The sequence below is a fragment of the Camelina sativa genome, chromosome 3 (assembly GCF_000633955.1).
Source record: "Camelina sativa cultivar DH55 chromosome 3, Cs, whole genome shotgun sequence".
Lineage (NCBI taxonomy): Eukaryota > Viridiplantae > Streptophyta > Magnoliopsida > Brassicales > Brassicaceae > Camelina > Camelina sativa.
In genome coordinates this window covers 10150424-10169854 of record NC_025687.1, presented here as the reverse complement: position 1 = coordinate 10169854, position 19431 = coordinate 10150424, and the positions used below count along the sequence as shown (strand labels likewise).

Here is a 19431-nt window from a genome sequence, read left to right as displayed (position 1 = left end):
TTTTTTTTTTTTTTTTTTTGTATCTCCTCCTCGTATTTCTCAAATTAAAAAAATTAATCTGAAATACGTCTAATAATTTTGTTTTTGTTCTTTTGTAACATACATCGGATACTTTTCTTAAAGATTGTTGCATGTTGGCAAAATTTAAATAATAATAATAACCTCGTATGAATTACTGAATTACAGTAACCTCATCCATGTTTTCTTAAATAAGTATATATATACTATTCAATTTGATCTCCTAAAACTAATTCGTCTGATGGAGATAATATTTTTAGTTGAGCTAACTAGACGAGTCGTTGAATTGAATTCTACAAGTTTCGTTTTACAAAAGCTAACTTTTACAAGTTAAAATGATTCTACTGTACAAGGATTTTCTATTTTCGAAGTGTTTTAATTCTACAAACATTGGTAGTTTTATGGAAAATCATTTCTTCGATCATTGCAAACATTGACACCTCCTTTACGGGACGTTTCTTTTCTTCCGTGTGCGTAGGATTTTAACTTGTCTCTTATTCAATTCAAAACGTAGTGGATGTGCACAACTCCATAAATTTTAGAGATTAGTTTTAACTTTTTTTTTTGGTTAATCCATTGTTTAGACATTTCAACGCCTATCTAAACGGCCACAACTATTTAAATATCGATTTTTTTTTCTTATGAGGACGTCTAATTAATCAACGATGTGTTAATTAAACAAGAAGAAAATACAATAATACTTAAGAAAAAACTCTAGTCGACATATTAAATTAAATTAAAATTTGGTATAGAAACTCAAGAAAAGCAAACAAAGTAAAACAATAAAACTTCTAAAAAAAATTGGAACTGAGATAATCCAAATTAATAGTATGAGTATACATATAAAGCCGGAAATAAAGAAAATTATCAGGAGACACGCACGTAGACTTCATGATTGTTAAGCAATAATTTTGGCTCTCAATGTAATGATGATGATCATGTTAATGGGTGGTTTAGACTTTTTATTAAGATAATTTATCATACAATTTTTTTTTAAAAAGAAGCCTCTAGAGGGTTTGAATGAATGGCTGAGAACTTCTCATATGTCCATTAACCTATATTAATTTAATCATCCATTTGTACTTAATATCACATATTTCATCATCATACGATACTATGATGAGTCGTCGCGCAGCTTAATTTATTGCTTCGTGTAATCGTGACGTAAATTGCAAAGTTGAGAGACTGCGTTGCCGTAATTTGCAATGACCCAAATTTTAAAAAGAGTAATACTATGGTTTCATATTTAAATAGCAGTTCCAACAATAATATGTATATATAATTATGATCAATCGTTTAAATTTGCAAAAAAAGTAAAAAACAAGAAGTTGACTATAAACAGAACTAAGATCAACCAGTTCATATATACAAGCTCTATATCCGATCTAAATTCTCTTATGTTTTCACGGTTCGTGGTCGAGTCTGATTCGATCGAAAGAGTAGTCTGAAATTTGAAACGTTATTACACCAAAAAAAACAAAAAATAGAAACGCCGCAAAATATTGTTATTACATCATTTCTACAGGTTTAAACCGAAACAGTAAAACTTCCGAAACAAAAATGGAGAAGATAAAAAATAAACAATATAAAAATAAACAGTATAGGAGAAGACGCGCAGAAGGAGGCAGGCACCCATGTGGATGGCTCGTGTGCGTGTCGCCAGTTTCACCATTACGATGCTGATTAGTACTGTACTGTCTTTTACATATATTATTATTATTATTTTGTTCTTGCTTGCTTTTTTGAACATTGCATCTACTGCGTACATGTAATGACTTGTCTAAGAGCTATTGTTCTTACTTCGTTGTATATATTTTTTCATTTCTACGAGTTTGAACTTTGAACCAAGAAGCCACTCATATATGATTTTGTCGAGATATTGACAATCAGTTTAGCACACCATTATCTTTGAACTCTTTTTTTGCTTAAATAAATTAGCTATAGCTCTATATAAATAATAAAAAATGGTAACAGGAAAAATAAAAAGTGAAATATTAATAATCTCCTACCTACGCATGGAAAAAGGAAAAGCAACAAGATCTCCTACGCATAAATTTCATACTAATCCAAAACCTGGCGAGCGTGTCCACAGGGGGGAAATGAAAATAGTCAACTGCAAAATCATTACTCAAGTCTTAGTTGTCTTAATAACTGACAGCTTTTTGCCCTACCTATTTTTAATCAAATGATACTGTACTCTCTCTCTCAAGTTCTCTCTCTGACAATTTTTTTGGGGTAAAATGAAATGACTGACATTTTTAAATTATTCCTTAACTTGTCTATAAGTAGTCGTTTGATATATAAGATTCATTGCATCTAAATCAAGTAATACATGCAATATAAAAGGAAAAAAAAAGAGAGAGATTCTGATTAAAGTTAAAAAAAAAGTAGATCCGATTTGTGACTAATCGGTCAAAGTAAGTGGATCCGATTGGAACTTTTTGCTTTTGGTACTGAACTTTTGCGTTTTAATGCTCTTAACGCGGTTTCCGTCAAACGCGTCACCAGTTATATCTGTTGAAGTCAAACGACCATTAAGAATCTGCCACATATATTTCCACGATCAAAGGTCTATTTTGTACTGTTAAGCTTCACTTATGATGTCTCGGCCTCTTCAACTTTGAAAGATCTTGCTATTTTTCTCACCTAAATAAATAACATATGAACTAGTACTAACTAGTAGACAAGTTGGTAAAATACAAATGCATGTGAAAATGTGTGTCTATGCCTCTATGGGGTGAAGTGAAATTTACACAACAAAAAAAACTATATTACTAAATAAATGACTTTATTTTTTGTTTTGGTTTTTGTAATATGGAAAAGAGGGTGACGTTGTTTTCAGAGCAGTTGCCCGTTGTTTCATGAGGGAAAGAGGAATTTGCATGTGAATTTTAGGTGAATTGTCTCCGTTCGTTTCTGCATGACATATGGTCCAGTTCATATCGTCTGCATACTATTATACTTATACAATTGATAAATACTACAAATGGAAAATGAAAGTAATGTGGATAACTAAAATTAAAAGCTTGGTTAGCTAGGTCGTATGTTTCTTGGACGAAATGGTTGCAAAAGTTCTCAAGGATGTGCGTTTGATACGTGTTTCGAAGAATTTCGAAGTAGTCCTATACTATAAAATTGATTTACGTGTTTAAAAATATACAAACTGTTATATTCATATGAAAGTTTATTTATGTCAGTATAGTGGGTTTGCATCTAATTACATGTCAGTATAGATAACGTGGTCCGAAATAAAAGGACGTGATGTTTAATTGTTAGTTTGCTAACGCAGCACATCGCAAGTGCACATTTCCTTGATATACTGAGCTTCGGCATAAAAAAGAGGTTTGACACTTTTACTTTTGTAGCCAACACTTGTTGCTTTTCATAACTTTTGTCATTCACCTAACCATCCTCGTCTATTTGTAACCGATGACATTTGTAGGTCGATCTTATCATTTTGTATCTTTAAAATCTAACAATAATAAATTAAACATAGAATGATGTGACAGATAAATGAAACTGAATAGCAAATTCGTGCTAATGGTATCCTCTGTTAACTACTGTATATGGTGTTAGATTATGGTTGGATCATTGATTATATGATGATCAGGAAATATATAAAATACATCCGTTAACAATCTCAACTAGAAGATGGTCGTCTGAATGGGCTACAAGATTAGGCCCATTAAATCTTTGGAGATTAGAAAATAGTGTAACAGCTTGATTAATCCAAAGTTCATAAATAACAAAATGCTTAACTAACCCAATAAAATTTTCCTATTTGGGGTATAGTGATTATCTGATTAGTGAAGTTGGCATGACTTTACAAACATGGTTGGTATGTAATGTCAGAGAGCAATTTGACCATCACATTCACATTTATTACACAACCAAATATTAAATCAAGTAGAAGTCAAACCGGGTTTTATAATTCCCCGGTCCAGTTCAGTAAGTCCACGCTCTAGATCAAGAAACAGAATCTTGAAAAGGTGTCTGTATCTTTCCTCAGTCGCGCGTCACGTGTCATTGAGCTCTTTCATCATCACATTGTCTCGTAGCCGCCCTGAAAAAAAAATCCATCTACTACTACTACTACTTTTCTTACAACGAGACTTTTGATTCTTCTAGACCGAAACTTAAGACTTCTCTCGGTCTCAATTTATGCGCTACTACCATATCTAGGCTTTGAGTTTGACCCATTCGACCAGATCTCATCGCTGATCATCCGCTCTAAATTCTTTTTCTTTTTTTCCAGGTAAGTTTATGTTCTTTAACTTTTTGATTTCTTGATTCTAAACTATCTTGGAGTAAGATCAAGTTCAGATGTTAATTATAGTTGTCTTGCGTAACGCTTGATTCTGCTGTCTCTAATTCGATTGTATTTGATCAAAACAAGTACTTCGTTCTAATTCTAATTAACATCGTATTATAGCTTAATTAACTTCTTAACGACGGGTAAAATCTACCTCTATTTTATGCATTGATTATTGTATCATCCTTGTTTTTGCAGTATAAAATCTCTATATTATGACTTTTTTTTTTCTTTTTTCTAATCAATTTTGGTTGCAGCTTTCTTGAATTTTAGCAAGATATGAGTTCTGATTCAACAAAACCAGAGGATTATCTAAGCAAGGTTATTATACTTGCTCTGTGATGATGTTATTTTTTGATGTGTGAATCAAATATTATATTGCATGTTGATGGTATAGAGATTGTGTACTTTTGAACAATATAGATAAATGAAGTGAGGACATTACTAGGGACATTGCCTGAGAAGTCATCTGAGTTTTGTACAGATGCTGCCATTACTCGTTATTTAGCCGCACGCAATGGCCATGTCAAGAAAGCAACTAAAATGCTTAAAGAAACCTTGAAATGGAGGACTCAGTACAAACCTGAGGAGATTCGATGGGTAATGTATTCTTAACTTCAGTAAATATCCAATCAGTTTATACAAATTGTTCTAATATCTTCTTGTTATGTGAAATGGTTGTAGGAGGAGATTGCAAGAGAAGCTGAGACCGGGAAAATATACCGAGCTAATTATACTGACAAGTATGGAAGAACAGTTCTGGTTATGAAACCAAGTTCACAGGTATGGTTTCTTATCTTCATTTCCTTTCAAATGATTCTCTCTAATACTTTTCTATTGATACCACGTTTTGGTTTTACACTACAGAATACAAAATCTTATAAAGGGCAGATTAGATTCTTGGTGTACTGTATGGAAAATGCAATCTTGAATCTATCGGATAACCAAGAACAAATGGTTTGGCTTATCGATTTTCACGGTTTCAACATGTCGCATATATCTTTGAAAGTCTCTAGAGAAACCGCTCATGTGTTACAAGAACATTACCCTGAACGTTTAGGCATGGCCATACTATACAACCCGCCTAAGATTTTTGAACCCTTCTATAAGGTTAGTATGAAAATGTCTCTCTGCCCTATAATGCAAATATTTAAGTATCATGAAGCTTGTTGACATTAGTAGAGGAAATTGTGAATATGCAGATGGTGAAACCGTTTCTAGAGCCAAAGACATGCAACAAGGTGAAATTTGTCTACTCAGATGATAACCTCAGCAAAAAGCTTCTTGAGGATCTCTTCGATATTGAGCAACTTGAGGTTGCATTTGGTGGCAAAAACAGCGATGCGGGTTTCAGTTTTGAGAAATATGCGGAGAAAATGAGAGGAGATGATTTGAAGTTCTTTGGAAGCACTACAGTGGTGTCATCAGCCTCAGCTCATTTGAGCAACTCAGATTCTGAAGCTTCAGACTCTGAGAATAAGCATTTGGAGGACAACGAAGATGAGAAGATCAAGAACGGAACTTTGCAATCTCCTTTGGATACAACAGAAACCTTAAGCCTGAAGCATGAACCATAAGAAGCTTCTGAAGCTAATACTTAACCCATCAAATTACTAAGCTGGAGCTACAAACGTTTTTGTTGTTATGCAATTAAGACCAGTAAAACTGCATATTTTAAATGTATCACAGAATAATACTTGTTTGCTTAAACAGTTAGGCAACAATAACAAAGTCAACATCAACAAGTGCGAGGCTTGTAAGAAGGAACAGTGACGTTTTGAACATTGCTCCTTCAGATAACAGTGGATATGTCACATATGAATGAAGAAGAACCAAGAAGAAATAATAAAATCTATATTCTTTGTAAACGCCTCTAAGGTCCTAAGCTTGAGTTGAGTAGATCAAGAACCAATCTTTCTTGTTAAACTTCAGGAACAGATTACTTCACTGTCCTCCTCTAGCTTCTGTCTGTATTGAGCCAAACTCTGCAAGCAAAGGAAACACTCAAAACCAATTGAAACAAAGAAATCTAAATAGATGAAGAAAGAGAGAAATGATGCCTAACCTTGGTGTAAGCATAGACACCAGCTTCTGTTGGACCAACAGGGCTTCCTCTCTTCATGAATTTACCTTCTTTGAAGATGTAGAGAAGTGGTATACCGGTTGATAGCTCTAGACTTATCACCTACAAACCAAAACACACAGAGAGAAATTTCAGTTATTCACCAAACCGCAAAAACCAATGATCAAGAATGAAGATGAAACCAGTCTTTTTGTCACAACCTCTTGGCAAGTCAATTTGTCAAGATACATTATGATAGACCGCAACGAGTTCCCATGAGCAGCTATCATTACGTTCTTTCCAGCTGCAAGCTTTGGTTCAATCTGCAAATTCGATATCTGAAGTTAGTAAGTGAATGAAACTAAGAAAGAAGAGTTAGAATGAGATTGTTCATTACATTGTCCTGAAAATAAGCCACTGCTCTCTCAGCACACATCTCCAAGCTCTCACCCTTGGGAGGTGGGATATCATAACTCCTACGCCATTCGTGAACTTGCTGTTTCCCATATCTTTCCGCTGTTTCTTGCTTATTAAGACCTTGCAATTCTCCATACCTAATATATCCAAAAAAACGTCAGACACCAGATTTTATCGGTTTCAAAGCTCAGATACGTTTGGTAGATATGTTTTACATTCTTTCATTGAGCTGCCAAGCGGGTATGACAGGAATAGATTGGTTTTTAGTTTCATCACTAAAGACTTGACTCCAAGTTTTCGCCTGTTCGCTTTCATCGTGCAAGATGATAGGAACCTAAATGAGTTTGATCCACTTATCAGTTACAAACCCCCAAAAGACAAACATGCTGAGCCTGGTTTTGGTTTGGTTTTCCTACACATACCTTCTTACGACGGTGCTGAATCATAGCAAGCATTGCAGTCATCTGAGCACGGATAAGAGAAGATGTAAAGATAACATCAACAGGTATGTTACTAATTCTCTTCCCTGCTTCAATAGCTTCTTCAACACCTTTCTCTGTCAATGGCACATCAACACAACCCGTAAAAAGATTCTTCTCATTCCACAAAGATTCTCCATGCCTAATCAATATCAAAGCTGCTTCATCTAAAAACACATTAAAAACTTGGTTTCAGATAAATGTTTCTTAATGAAACTTGAGAGGAAGCCAAAAGCAGAGCAAAAAGAAAGATACTTGATTTTTTCTTGGAAAGGTCAGGTAAGTTCTTGGAAGGAGACAAGAGATTGTTGTTGTTATAAGAAGAAACAGATGTCTCAGTCTGAGAAGAAGCCATAGCTTCAATCTTGCAAAAGTTTCTCTTTTTCGAGGTGGTATGATTATTATAACTCAGTGAAGAATAGATCTTGAATCCTTTACAGATTGGCAGATTCAACAGAGGCTCTCGTAATAAACACTGAGAGATTGTGGAAGAAGAAGAAGAAGACGACCGGTGTGAAGCAAACGAAACGATTGATTGGTGAGAGGTAGACGTAGCCATATTCTGAAGAAATCAAAATGTTAATTCTATAATTAGCATACACTAATTTTGGTGATTAAAAAGATCTAAAATTTTTGATACTGAATCAGAATAATAAAACCCTAAAAAGACAAGACAGAGTAAAAGTAAACTCTTGAGTAAGTGATCACGACAATAAAAAACACTAACAGCAATTAACGGAGTTTTAATTACATAGAGATCTAACTGGGAAGAAACAAAGCACGATTAAGAAGAGCTAACAAAATGACTCAAGAACAGAGCCCAGTAATTAATTTAATTACAAGAAGACGAAAGACCCAAAGAAAACAAATTGCAGTAGCAATGCTTTTTGTAGACAGAGAGACAAACCTGGTCTTAATCGAATGTTTCGATGAAACCAATGAAGATGAGAAATCCACAAATCACACCTAATACGAAAGCTCTCTCAATGCGCCTCTAAAAGGAGGATTATATAGGCTTCGAAATATCGAAAATTATCTTGTTGTCCTTTCTAGCTCTTGTTTTTGTCAAGTTTCTATTTCTTGTTTTTTTTTTTAAATATTTTTTGCCTTTAATTTCCAAAGACCAAAAAAAAAAACACGTGAAAAAAAAACAAGATCGGCTTCCTGAGGTAGTGACAATTGACAATGAAGGAGACAACCACATGAGATGTGAAATTATTAATTCGCAATATTATATGGAACAAAATACGTTTGTTTACGGTATGGACTAAATTATTTACGTTAAATTTCACTAGTTATAAAATATATAATTGGGTATCTAAATATGTATGTTTGCCAAGAATGCTTAATCGAACTGCATTATTGTATTGTATGATATAAAATTCAAATAAGTGTGAAACGAAGGTTTGCGAGAAGGCGTAATCGGAAAATCTAAAGTTTGTGTGAACAACCTCTTCGTGGGGTTGTAGAGACCATAATACGTTTACATTAATAGACCTCGACAGCAAATAAGCACCTCTTCAAAGCCTTCAATACCCACCCCAAATCATTTGCCTTCTCTTGGTCCAGAGGGTTCGGTTTAAAGATTTTATAAAATTTATGTGAAGCAATTTCATTAGATGAATTATGAAAGATCTTCTATAACAGTTTTTTTTTTTAAGAACATTTTTTTTTTTTTTGCATGACATCTCTACTTACATTGGCTGATTCTATTTGACAATTGGCAAAAAGAAAGATGACATATGTCTCTAAATGAATCAGTGGTGTGCTATAGAATATGCGATACGAAGATGCTTTTGTCCAAACAAACAAAAAAATTATCACTGGAGGAAACACTAGAGACTTGACGCATCATTATTTTGGTCACAACGAATATACCAAACTCATATCTATGAGTATGACTATGAATATGATCATTGGCTCAATCAAACAAAGGCACAGCCGTATAATCACGCTTAATTCATGAAGCCCATCAATGTGAATTGGATATGCTTTTAGGCCCATTTTAAAACTTGCAATGCTTAATATCAATGACCATAGAATAGAGAGTGGTATTTGATGAGAAACAATCATTGAGTTTTGTTGTATGCTAATTATTATGAAAAGGATATTGTAAACCACAAATTCAGAACTAGAATGCATGAACTATTATAAAGTTTAATTAATGAGCTCAATCCTCCACATGAGCTGTTCCCTCCCTTGTCTTTGCTTAATTTAGAATGGGACAACACAAAATCAAAACAAAAAGATGGATCAACAAATTAGAAGAAAAAAAAAGAGCAAGCACACAAGTTTGGCTTTTTCTGAAGGTAGTAGAAAACAGACTATTCAACCCCAAAAATTACAGACTAATGTGAAACTTTTTTGACTTTCTTTTATCGACATACGTAATGTTGGATTGTAACACAACGATGTCACTTACACCAACCAACTAGAATAATTGAGATTCTTTTTTCGACCATATATTATAAAGGGCTGCAAAATAAAAGTTATTTATCAACTCATTGGTTGGTTTTTTCCAAAAGAATATGTATCGTAAAACAAGAATTCATGTACTATTTCGCAATTCTTTTTCAGTTTTCAAAAGCAAAGGGAGACACCATCAGGCAGTAGCCACTAGGAATCTATAAAAAAAATCGAGACATAGAAAAAGTAAGAATCTCCTATTAGGGACCAGTCAATGCTAGGCTGAATAGGTATTAGATTCCTTACTTGACAAAAATCATAGTATTATTTTTCTTTGCATTAATAAGAAAAATGACGAAAGTTCAATTGGATCATATTCTTATATTCGAATGGAAGCATCAAGTTAAAATAGTACGATGAATATCTTTTTTTGGTGGTATGAAATACATAAAATCTTAGAGTACACAAAGGTACATACAAACTTGTATATCAAACATACAAGTGGGTATATAATTTCTTATATACTATTTTCTTTACTTGTCAATTACTACACTTATAAAATGTATGGTGTGGTTATACAGAGAATTGAGCTGTTGTGATTTTCTAATGTCCACACAATATATCGAACATTTAAAAGATTGTAAGATAGAATAATCAAAAGAACACAAAACTCATTACTATGCAAAAAAAAAAAAAAATACCATGGTCCTTAAGTCTTAAAGCAAAGTTTATAAGATGACTAACATCATGGTTAATCACAGTTAACGCTCAACGCTTTAAAACTTAATACAGATAATAACAATAACCATATTCCATATACAATCATATTCATTACCGATATTATAAAGAGAGACCTAGACGGCGGCGGAAACACTCTCTCCGTTGACGGTTCCGGTGGCGGTGGACCTCACCGAACCTTTCTTTTTCTCTTTCCTCTCGTCCACTGTAATCTGCTGTTGCCTGCACTCTAAACTACAAAACGCTCTATCTCCTCTGCGTCAAATTCAGCAGCCATATTAAACCGTTAGTTCCATATACTAATCAAACCAAAAAGATCAGATTAAATCTTTAGTTCATCATACCTATACATATAGATGTCACGGCCTGGAACAAGATGACGTTTACAGAGAGAACAAGATCTCAGAAAATCTTCAGCTGAGTGTTTCCTCTGTACACCTCTCAGTGAGACCATCGCTAAGAGACGTTGTTGATCTAACAAACGTTGATGAACATGACGGTGTTCATCGATGGTCACGAGCTGAATCTGATGATCAGACGGTTCTTGTTCGCTAGGTTGTTGATTCAAATCGAACTTAATCTCAGAAAGACTCGTGGTTCTCTTTATCGGTGGTCTTTGTCTCTTCCCCAGCAACATCGTTTCGTATTCGTGTTTCTCTCTTTTGTGTGTGTTTCTTTGATGCTCTGAGTGAACAGAGCAAAGTAAAAAAAAAGAGAGAAGTGAGGAGTAAAGAGAGAAGGAGACAGAGAATTAAAGAAGAGCCATAAACTTAGGAGTGAATTAGAACCGTTGATTTTTGTCTGATCTGATTCTATTCTGATTATTATAACGACACGTCATGATTCCGATTCTTTTTAGTGTTTTTTTATTCGTTATTATTGTTTTTGTCGTCTGTCACAAATTATTTTGTATTTTTCTTAAATCAATTATTTTGTGTAGGTGTGTGTATTATTCAAACACACAATTCAAATTATATTGTTTAAAATGACTGAATTAAAAAAATTATCATATTGAATCAAAAATTTGGTGTTTTTAGTTATTATATTATCTATTTTAAAATTTTAAATATAATGTTATTAGGTTACTAAAGGAATTAGCAAATCCTTGGTTCCCTATATTCATTAAAAATCATCTAAAATCTTAGTGAGGACTCAAAATAAACTTAAAAATCAAATTTCAATATCGATTGAACCTAATTATATAATTAACCATTTAAAATTTGATGGAAGATTGATTGATTGATTCAAATAGTCCTTGGCAAGCTCTTACTGTTTATTTCTTGTATTATAAAAATATGCACACAAAAAACAAGAACTGCAAATTCGTTTTGATTGGCTCATTTGGGGACACTCGTTTACAGTACAAACAGAGTTGGCACATTGTACAAAAATGGTCGGTCTCTGCATCTTACGTCATTTTTACAATTCATGTTTTCGAGAAGAGATATGATTTGTTTTTTTCTTTTTTTTTTACAGACGGTTTTATATTTCTATCGTAAGGTGGTAAGTAAAACTGTTTTGGTCAAATCTGGAACAAGCTGTGTAAGTCATAAATATATAGACTAGTAGTGTGAGACTGTGAGATGTAATAGTTAAAATAACAGATACAGAACGATTGCCAAACATACATAATCTAATAGAATAGGTACCTAAAACATCAAACTAGGTCTGTCATCTTGACATAGTACATTAAAGAGAAAATTGATGTATTTGAGAACGACCATCTAACGCATAGACGTCTATACCATTATTTTTTTAAAACAAATGTCCTAATCCCATATATGAACATCAAACGAAGAGTATATTGTGTACACAAGTGGGCTTCAACTTAAGGTCCACACATAATTAATTAATAATTAAGGGAGAAGTGTTTTATTTGTTTTCATTGTTGTTATGTCAATGTTCGACTCTTGGGTCTTGCAAAACAAAAGGTGTTCCCACCAATAATCATAGCAATAAAGTCCTGAGTCGTCTCTCGTTGCGTTACGCTGTTCCGATGTTAATGTCAAGTAGATCATCAATGCAAAACAAAAGAACCACGAAGGGCATTCCTATAAATCCAAACTTATCATGATGCTAAGAAAAAGCTCTATATATATATGGGCTCATAGGTCAACTTTTACATATGACCTCTACGTCCCACATTGGGTATAAGATAAAAAGGTCAAATCGAAGGCAAAGCCACTGACTACATACTCAACTCGGTTTGTACACAGAGGGCCGTACAACAACATACAACACTTTAATTTGTCTTTTTGATTCATCATCAAGATTCTTCTTCTCCGTTTCAGACCTCGTCGGAGAGTTTCGGAGAGCAAGAATCAACGGCTTGTGCCACCGTCAGATAGATTTTGTCGTATCCTAACATGTCTGCGAAGTGAGAAACGTGTAATTTATGTATGACCGCCGGTCCTGGATTTGCTAAAACCAACTGTTTTGCACACCAAAAAAAAGTCAGTTTCATAACTTGTCTATCGCCTTTCCGGTTTAGCTTTTAGTTTATATATAATGTGTATACGTACCTGAATGTCTCGTTTTCGAAGAGACTTATACAAGTCTTCTAAGGCGTGAATACCACTAGTATCGATGTCCGTAACAGCTGAAAACGTTTGATAAAACATCATTTACTGTGTATAAAAGAAATATACATATGCATATATATAAAAAAGAACTAGGGTTAGTCCAGTACGTGACATTTCGATGATCAGACACTGGATCCTAACCAAGCTTGTAGTTGTCATCATCTCTTCTTCATCTGTCAACCATCTTTGAATCCTACAGTTTTCAAGAACACCAAAGATGTATGGTTCTACACATAGATTTCTTCCAAAACAAGTAAGGGTTTAAATTTGGTTTCATGATTCGATCTCGTACCTTTCCCTGACATAATTGGAGTTGGAAAAGTAAATCGCGGAGTCAACACGAATCGTCAAAACTCCGGGAACCCTAGTTGCTTCAGGATACTGATTGATATTCCGGTAAACCGAAGTCCCTGGAATCTTTCCAAGAATCGCTGTTCTAGGTCTTGTAACTTGCAAGAGTATCTTGGCAAAAGATATGGCCACCTAAAACATGAACACACACAAATAAAGATCAGTCAAAAATGCTGCAAAAGTCTTATTAATGACTGGTTTCTTGAGACGTACGGCAATGAGAAGGCCAATCTCAACGGATACAAAGATGACCCCAAAGAAAGCTCCCATACAAGCGACGAAATCGAGCTTATCGATCTTGAATATCAAAACGGCAGCATTAACATCGATCAAAGGAATCACGGCGTTGATGATAATTGCTGCAAGAATCGCGTTTGGTGTGTATTTGAAAAGAGGAGTAAGGAAGAGAAGCGTTAAGAGGACGACGATTGACATGATGATGTTGGAGACTGCAGTTTGACATCCGGCCATGAAGTTGACGGCGGATCTTGAGAACGAACCAGTGGATACATAGCAAGAAGTCATCGAACCGATCACGTTCATTGCTCCTAATGCTACCATCTCTTTGTTACCATCGATTTGGTAGTCTTTCATTGCTGCAAATGTTCTTCCTATCGCTACAGCTTCCTGTTACAAAAAATAAAAGGAACAAAAAAAATCATTCGTATTCACAGTTTCAGCTGATAGTTGATTAGAAACCTAGAATTTTAATAGTTTGTATAGAAAATTTTAGGGTTTTGTAAGTATATATATACCGTCAAGGCAACCATGCCTGAAACAACGCCTATGCGACAGCCCTTGAGAAGATATTCGCCGGAGAAATATATTAGACGCAAAGAAGAAGGGTTTAGACCTTTGTCGAGATGTTTCACCTGAGGAGAAGCAAGTTAAGACAACACAAAGTAGAATACCTTGCATTGGAAGTAACTTTATGGTTTATATATTAAGCCTATAAGGTTAAGTGCTTACTATCTGAACTCCTTTCTTGTCGGCTCGGGTTATGTAGACTAAAAAAGTTGAAATGATGACAGATATTAATGGAGCAATCGCTGGAATCCAAAACAGTTTCTTATTTTTCTTCCCCTGTTTTAACCAGTAGATCATATAAGAACAAGTAAATATAGAAAAATGACGAGAGATTGCAATCGATGGTTTGGTGAATTACAATGAACTTGGAGACGAGAAGAAAGATCAAGAACGATGCACTAATGAGTATTGTCTGCCAATTCCACTGCAAGCATAAGATAGCAAACGGTGAGGATACATAAAGAGTGAAAGAAACTAAAACAGAGCGATTGAATGAAATCATTACTCCGTGATGGGCTGAGCTGAATACGGAGCGAAGAACTGCGATGATATCTGTTTTCTTGGTGAATTTATTGATTCCGAGGAATCCTTTGAGCTGTTGAAGAGTAATGGTGATGGCTGCTCCGCCCATGAACCCTACGATCGCCGCGTGGGATAAGAAATCAATCAAGAAGCCCAATCTGAAAAAGAAAAAAACGTTTAGAGGTTGTATAGATCAAGAAGTATCTCTTAACTTAGGAACATTGGTGATATTTGATGTTGGGATTAGTAAGTTACCTGAAGAATCCGAGTGCAGCTTGAGTGACACCGGCGAAGAACGTTGAGGTGAAGGCTAGGCGTAGATATTCATTAGGGTTTGTGCTGGGATCGATCTCCGCACGAAGCAGAGTGCCTAATAGGAGTGAAACCACTGCTACGGGTCCAATCGCTATGTCCTTTGAGCTTCCCATACATGCGTACACCAATGGAGGAACAAAACTTGAATCTATTCAAGAATTTGAAAAAAAAAAAAAAAAACACCAAAAATATCAATCAGTTTGTCACATTATACTTCCAATAAGCACACAAAAGGGTTCCAAATATGCAATAAAAATTGTAATTCCAATTTCAAAGAAAACATAAATGAGAACGAGATGGATATTAACTTACATAGACCATATTTAGGGTCAAGACTAGCAAGCTTGGCATATCCAATATCCTGAAACCATTAATTCGAATACATATCTACTTTTAAGTTTCTTTCAGAAGTAACTTGTGGCACAAGTGATTATAATTTAAGAAAACCTGAGGGATGCAGAGACTAGCTATGGTTAAACCGGCAATGAGATCGCCGCGAAGCATCTTGAGATTATATTTCCTTCCCCACTCGATAACCGGAAAGACGGACTGGATACCGAGCATGAGCTTTTTGGACTTTGGCTGGTCCTTGAAATGCCTTAGAGGATCATTGTGGAAAAAAGTTTCTTTGAAAGTGTACATGAACTCATTGAAGAGGTTTTGCTTGGGAGGAACTTCGACTTTGTGGACGTACGGTGGATTTGCTCCCGCTTCTTCTGGAACAACACTGGGGCTTCTTTGCTGTGGGGAAGATATATCAGCCGGGGAAATCTCTCCATCAGCGTCCACAGGGTGATCTCTACCTGACATTGCTTGCTATATGTGTGTTTTTGTAGCAAACACTGAAGAAACGTATTTATAGAAATGTCAAGCTGTTTTGCCAAAAAAAAAAGTAATATTTTTACCATTTAAAACACCACTGATTAAGAAAGAAGAGGACTCCAAAAAAAAAAAACTTAAGTGCCCTAGTTGCAAAACAAAAAAGCCATTAGTATCCCTAAGAGTAGTTTTCACTAGTAAATTCGTATTATAGTATATTAGTATGCAAATTGCATTAGGTGCCGCAAACCTTTACCATTGTAGCTTTTTCCTAAATTTCCTAAACCAGACGGTTGATTGACTAACAAAAATGTTCTTAATTATGATATATACGTTTTCTTAGAATCACTTTAGACTAATAATTATTGGGTGATTATACTAATATCAATATGAACGTACGGTGATTGAAAATTTAGGTTTTTCTAATGCCGAATATCCATATAAAAAGGAAAAAGGGAAATACATCTTGTCATTAAAATTGATTTAGAAGGGAATTATAATAAAGAAAATTAAACAGAAAGAACAAAACCATTGATAGTGGAATTGGTGAAAGCATTATATATGTACCTTAAAAAAATGAATACAGAGACGAATTCGAGTTATGATGTTAGCCTCTTTTTGTACTCCAACGCTCTTTCATGAGGAAATTAAATTTTGGTAACGCCAGATTGTTATTACAAACGTCTGTTATTGTTTATTGAAGTAAAACAATAAATGTAGATACTGTCTAGGTTCATAGAACAAGCTGATCACTCTCCAAATCTATCAATGGATTTTTTTTTTTTTTTGGTTTTTAAAGTCACTTCCCGGTTGTAAAAAGAAAAGAGAAAACGGTATTTTGCAGAATTTGATATTAGTGGTTAAACAACATGAGAATAATATTTTTTTTTGCAAATAGTTTTTGAAAATGAGGGATTAGAACAGATCTTGGTTCTCCCTAGAAGTAAACCAATATTATTGTTTCGTTTCACTCATCAAAATGAATAGCAATAACAAATCTTGAATGTTTTCTTCTTCTTTGTTTGTGTTGTTTGTTTGATTCTCAGAATAGAAAAGAAAATTTATAATGATACAAGTTTTCAGAAGTTACAATGAACAAGAAATTAAAACAGTTTCGAAGCTGTTAGATCCGAAATTTGTGAAGATGCCACTAGTCATTATTTCGTTGATACAACAAGAAATTAAAGTCAAAGCTAAGCGAGAAGGCTGGAGGTAATTTAAAAAAAAAAAAAAACACTTTTCAATTATGAAGTGTTCATCTAATTTGTTATTTTTGTTTCATATTCAGTTTATAAGGTTTTTTTTGTGAACGATCAAAATGATACGTAAGTTCACGACTAATGTTATATATAAACCTATCGTACGTCCTCATTGTTAGCGACAATATATACAAACGAACATATTCAAATTCATATAGAAAATTTATATGTTAATCTCTATCCTATATCTTATAAGAATCAAATCAATCCTTTTAAATATCCGACATACATAACAAATATATCATGTATTTTTTTCCGACGCTGGCAGAACTTTTGCTCGCCGACATCGGGGTATCTCAACCACTGCTCTTCTCTGTTGATCCCTCAACTCCTTTAGTTTTAGTTTTCAAGTTTTCTTTCCCCATCGTTTTCTCCTTTTGCAACCGTCCCAAATCATATCCCTTAGTCCAGATCCAGACGAAGGCCTGCCTCAAATCGACTACAGAAGGATGATGGGTCCGTTGAACCCCATCCTCGTCTGCATCAACTTAGCCCCACCGTCGACGGATTCAAAGTCCTTTGCAAAACCCTCTTCTGCATCGTCACCTGAGCCTCTCCAGGTGGAGACGACGTCGATATTTGGTGAGATAACCTTCAGAGGTGCGACCTTCCCCTGTTATTGGACTTCTGTTGCAACGTCTTGTCACCCTCTGAGCTTGGCAGATCCATGGATTTTCCCACCGGAACTGGGGTTTCCTGTACCCCGTCCATTTAGCCGCCGCGCATATCAACTTCTATGGTCATCCTCATCATCCTTAGGATCCTTGTGGATGAGCTCTCAACCTGATTATGGCCTGCTAGCTATTCAAGTGATCTTGCCCAACTGTCAAAAACCCCATTAACTGCACCATGGTTGTGTTCATATCATCCCAACAGACCAAACCTGCTCCTCACCTTCAATTGACAAACCGACTGCATGCTTTGTTTGGATTCCTTGATCTCTTTGGCAAAGGGCGCCATATGAGAGAGGACCCACCTGTATTGCTACGGTTTGACATATCTCTTTGGCACCTTTCGGTCTCTACTTCCCTTGCTTGTGCTATTTGTGAAGTTTTGCTGCTCTATGGTCTACTGCCCTGTAACCAAATGCTAACATCCGACGATCTACATCAAACCACTCTCATCACCATCACCACCATCCGGGCTACAGCCCATCGAATCCCTGCTATAGCATTGCTTCTGTTAGTGCTCCTCGCTCTTGTGAGGCCTTTGGCTCTGATTCCTCTTCCAACGTCACAATGTCTTAAGACCGTGACTACCTTGTCATCTAACGAGTTCTTCGATGATGATCAGTCTAGCAACTGTGACTTCGCATGTCTCAAGCCGCTTTTTCTTAGCGTTTGTTTCACAGCTCTCTCAGATTTTTGTCTATGGCTTTGGGGAAAGTATTTGTTTGTAACCTTTTAAACCTTTGAGACTTGCTTCCCTCTTTCTGTAATATTTCTGTTTGATTGAATAGAAACTTCAGTTTGTCTTAAAAAAAAAAGAAAAAAAAAACATAACAAATATATAAAGAAAGCAACGAAAAAATCATACAAATTGGCAAAGTTAAACAACACCAACATATATGTATGACGTTGTATGATTAAACAACTGTAGGATGTTGAAGAGAGTCCATTGATATTGATGGTACCAAGATTCGAACCTCTTCCATTCAGTTTCGTATTCGTTCATATCAAATGATAGGAAGAGAAGAAACAAGAAAAAAACCGACCATTGTCCGTCCATATATATAGGATCTTTCATATGTCAAGTTGTCAACTAGAGTTGAGCAATACTCGAAACGACGAACGAGAAGAAGATATAGATATATATTGTAACAAAAAAAAAAGAAAGAAAAGGCTATTCACTCAAAACGACGGCGTACAAAAAAGAAACGACTTCATTCAATACGCTGTCGTTTGAAAAACAATAAGTTTCACGAAGGATATGAAGTAAAACAGATCAAAACAGAGGAAAAAAGTATTAAAATTTGTGCGTTGTTGAGAGAGACGACGACGACGATAGAGCCCCCAAAACAAATTGAACGATGGGAGCAGATGAGGGAGAAACGCCAAAAACTACACAAAACTCAATCTCTAAAGATCAATTCCTCGCCTGGAAACGCCAAAAGGTATCTCTCTCTCTCTCTCTCTCTCCCTTACGAGTCAATTCCTCCTATTTATCGAATTGAAGAACCCTAGATTTATGTTTCTTGTCGAACGCGTAATTGTTTATCTATTCTTGTATAAGTTAGGTTAGTTAGCATATAATGATATTAGATTAGGTCTTGAACTGTTAATTTATAATAAATCATCATTGATTTAAAAGCCTAGCAGCTCATGTTTTTTTTTTTTTTTTTTTT

General features: G+C 34.9%; 5 protein-coding genes across 6 annotated transcripts in view; 2 read left to right on the top strand and 3 right to left on the bottom strand.

Moving 5' to 3' along the window:
- Window positions 4019-6040, top strand: LOC104776337 (random slug protein 5). 2 transcript variants are annotated; one of them, XM_010500378.2, is made up of 6 exons: window positions 4019-4273; window positions 4588-4651; window positions 4754-4930; window positions 5015-5113; window positions 5198-5440; window positions 5533-6040. In XM_010500378.2, exons 2-6 carry the CDS (start codon window positions 4610-4612, stop codon window positions 5905-5907), a joined length of 936 nt encoding a protein of 311 aa, XP_010498680.1. In that variant the 5' UTR covers window positions 4019-4273; window positions 4588-4609; the 3' UTR covers window positions 5908-6040. The 2 variants fall into 2 exon arrangements, with proteins under 2 accessions (XP_010498680.1, XP_019099138.1); XM_019243593.1 differs by having other exon boundaries at window positions 4032-4273; window positions 4604-4651.
- Window positions 5989-8346, bottom strand: LOC104776338 (2,3-bisphosphoglycerate-dependent phosphoglycerate mutase-like). The gene is made up of 8 exons (XM_010500379.2): window positions 8196-8346; window positions 7544-7850; window positions 7232-7455; window positions 7025-7143; window positions 6790-6946; window positions 6614-6715; window positions 6396-6515; window positions 5989-6315 (listed from the first exon to the last, which is right to left on the bottom strand). Exons 2-8 carry the CDS (start codon window positions 7845-7847, stop codon window positions 6259-6261), a joined length of 1083 nt encoding a protein of 360 aa, XP_010498681.1. The 5' UTR covers window positions 7848-7850; window positions 8196-8346; the 3' UTR covers window positions 5989-6258.
- On the bottom strand, window positions 10381-11168 carry LOC104776336. Its single transcript, XM_010500377.2, has 2 exons — window positions 10777-11168; window positions 10381-10687 (listed from the first exon to the last, which is right to left on the bottom strand). Exons 1-2 carry the CDS (start codon window positions 11067-11069, stop codon window positions 10549-10551), a joined length of 432 nt encoding a protein of 143 aa, XP_010498679.1. The 5' UTR covers window positions 11070-11168; the 3' UTR covers window positions 10381-10548.
- LOC104776335 (sulfate transporter 1.3-like) lies at window positions 12720-15819 on the bottom strand. The gene is made up of 12 exons (XM_010500376.1): window positions 15457-15819; window positions 15322-15370; window positions 14950-15157; window positions 14678-14852; window positions 14531-14596; window positions 14335-14448; window positions 14121-14237; window positions 13579-13992; window positions 13307-13497; window positions 13122-13207; window positions 12955-13031; window positions 12720-12863 (listed from the first exon to the last, which is right to left on the bottom strand). The coding sequence occupies exons 1-12, from the start codon at window positions 15817-15819 to the stop codon at window positions 12720-12722; spliced, it is 2004 nt and encodes a 667-aa protein (XP_010498678.1).
- LOC104776334 (zinc finger CCCH domain-containing protein 15 homolog) overlaps window positions 19025-19431 on the top strand; it is a 1380-nt gene continuing 973 nt past the window's right edge. The window contains exon 1 of the mRNA XM_019241608.1: window positions 19025-19200. Coding sequence (XP_019097153.1) covers window positions 19117-19200 — 84 coding nt within the window. The 5' untranslated portion in view covers window positions 19025-19116. The remainder of the gene's footprint in view (window positions 19201-19431) is intronic.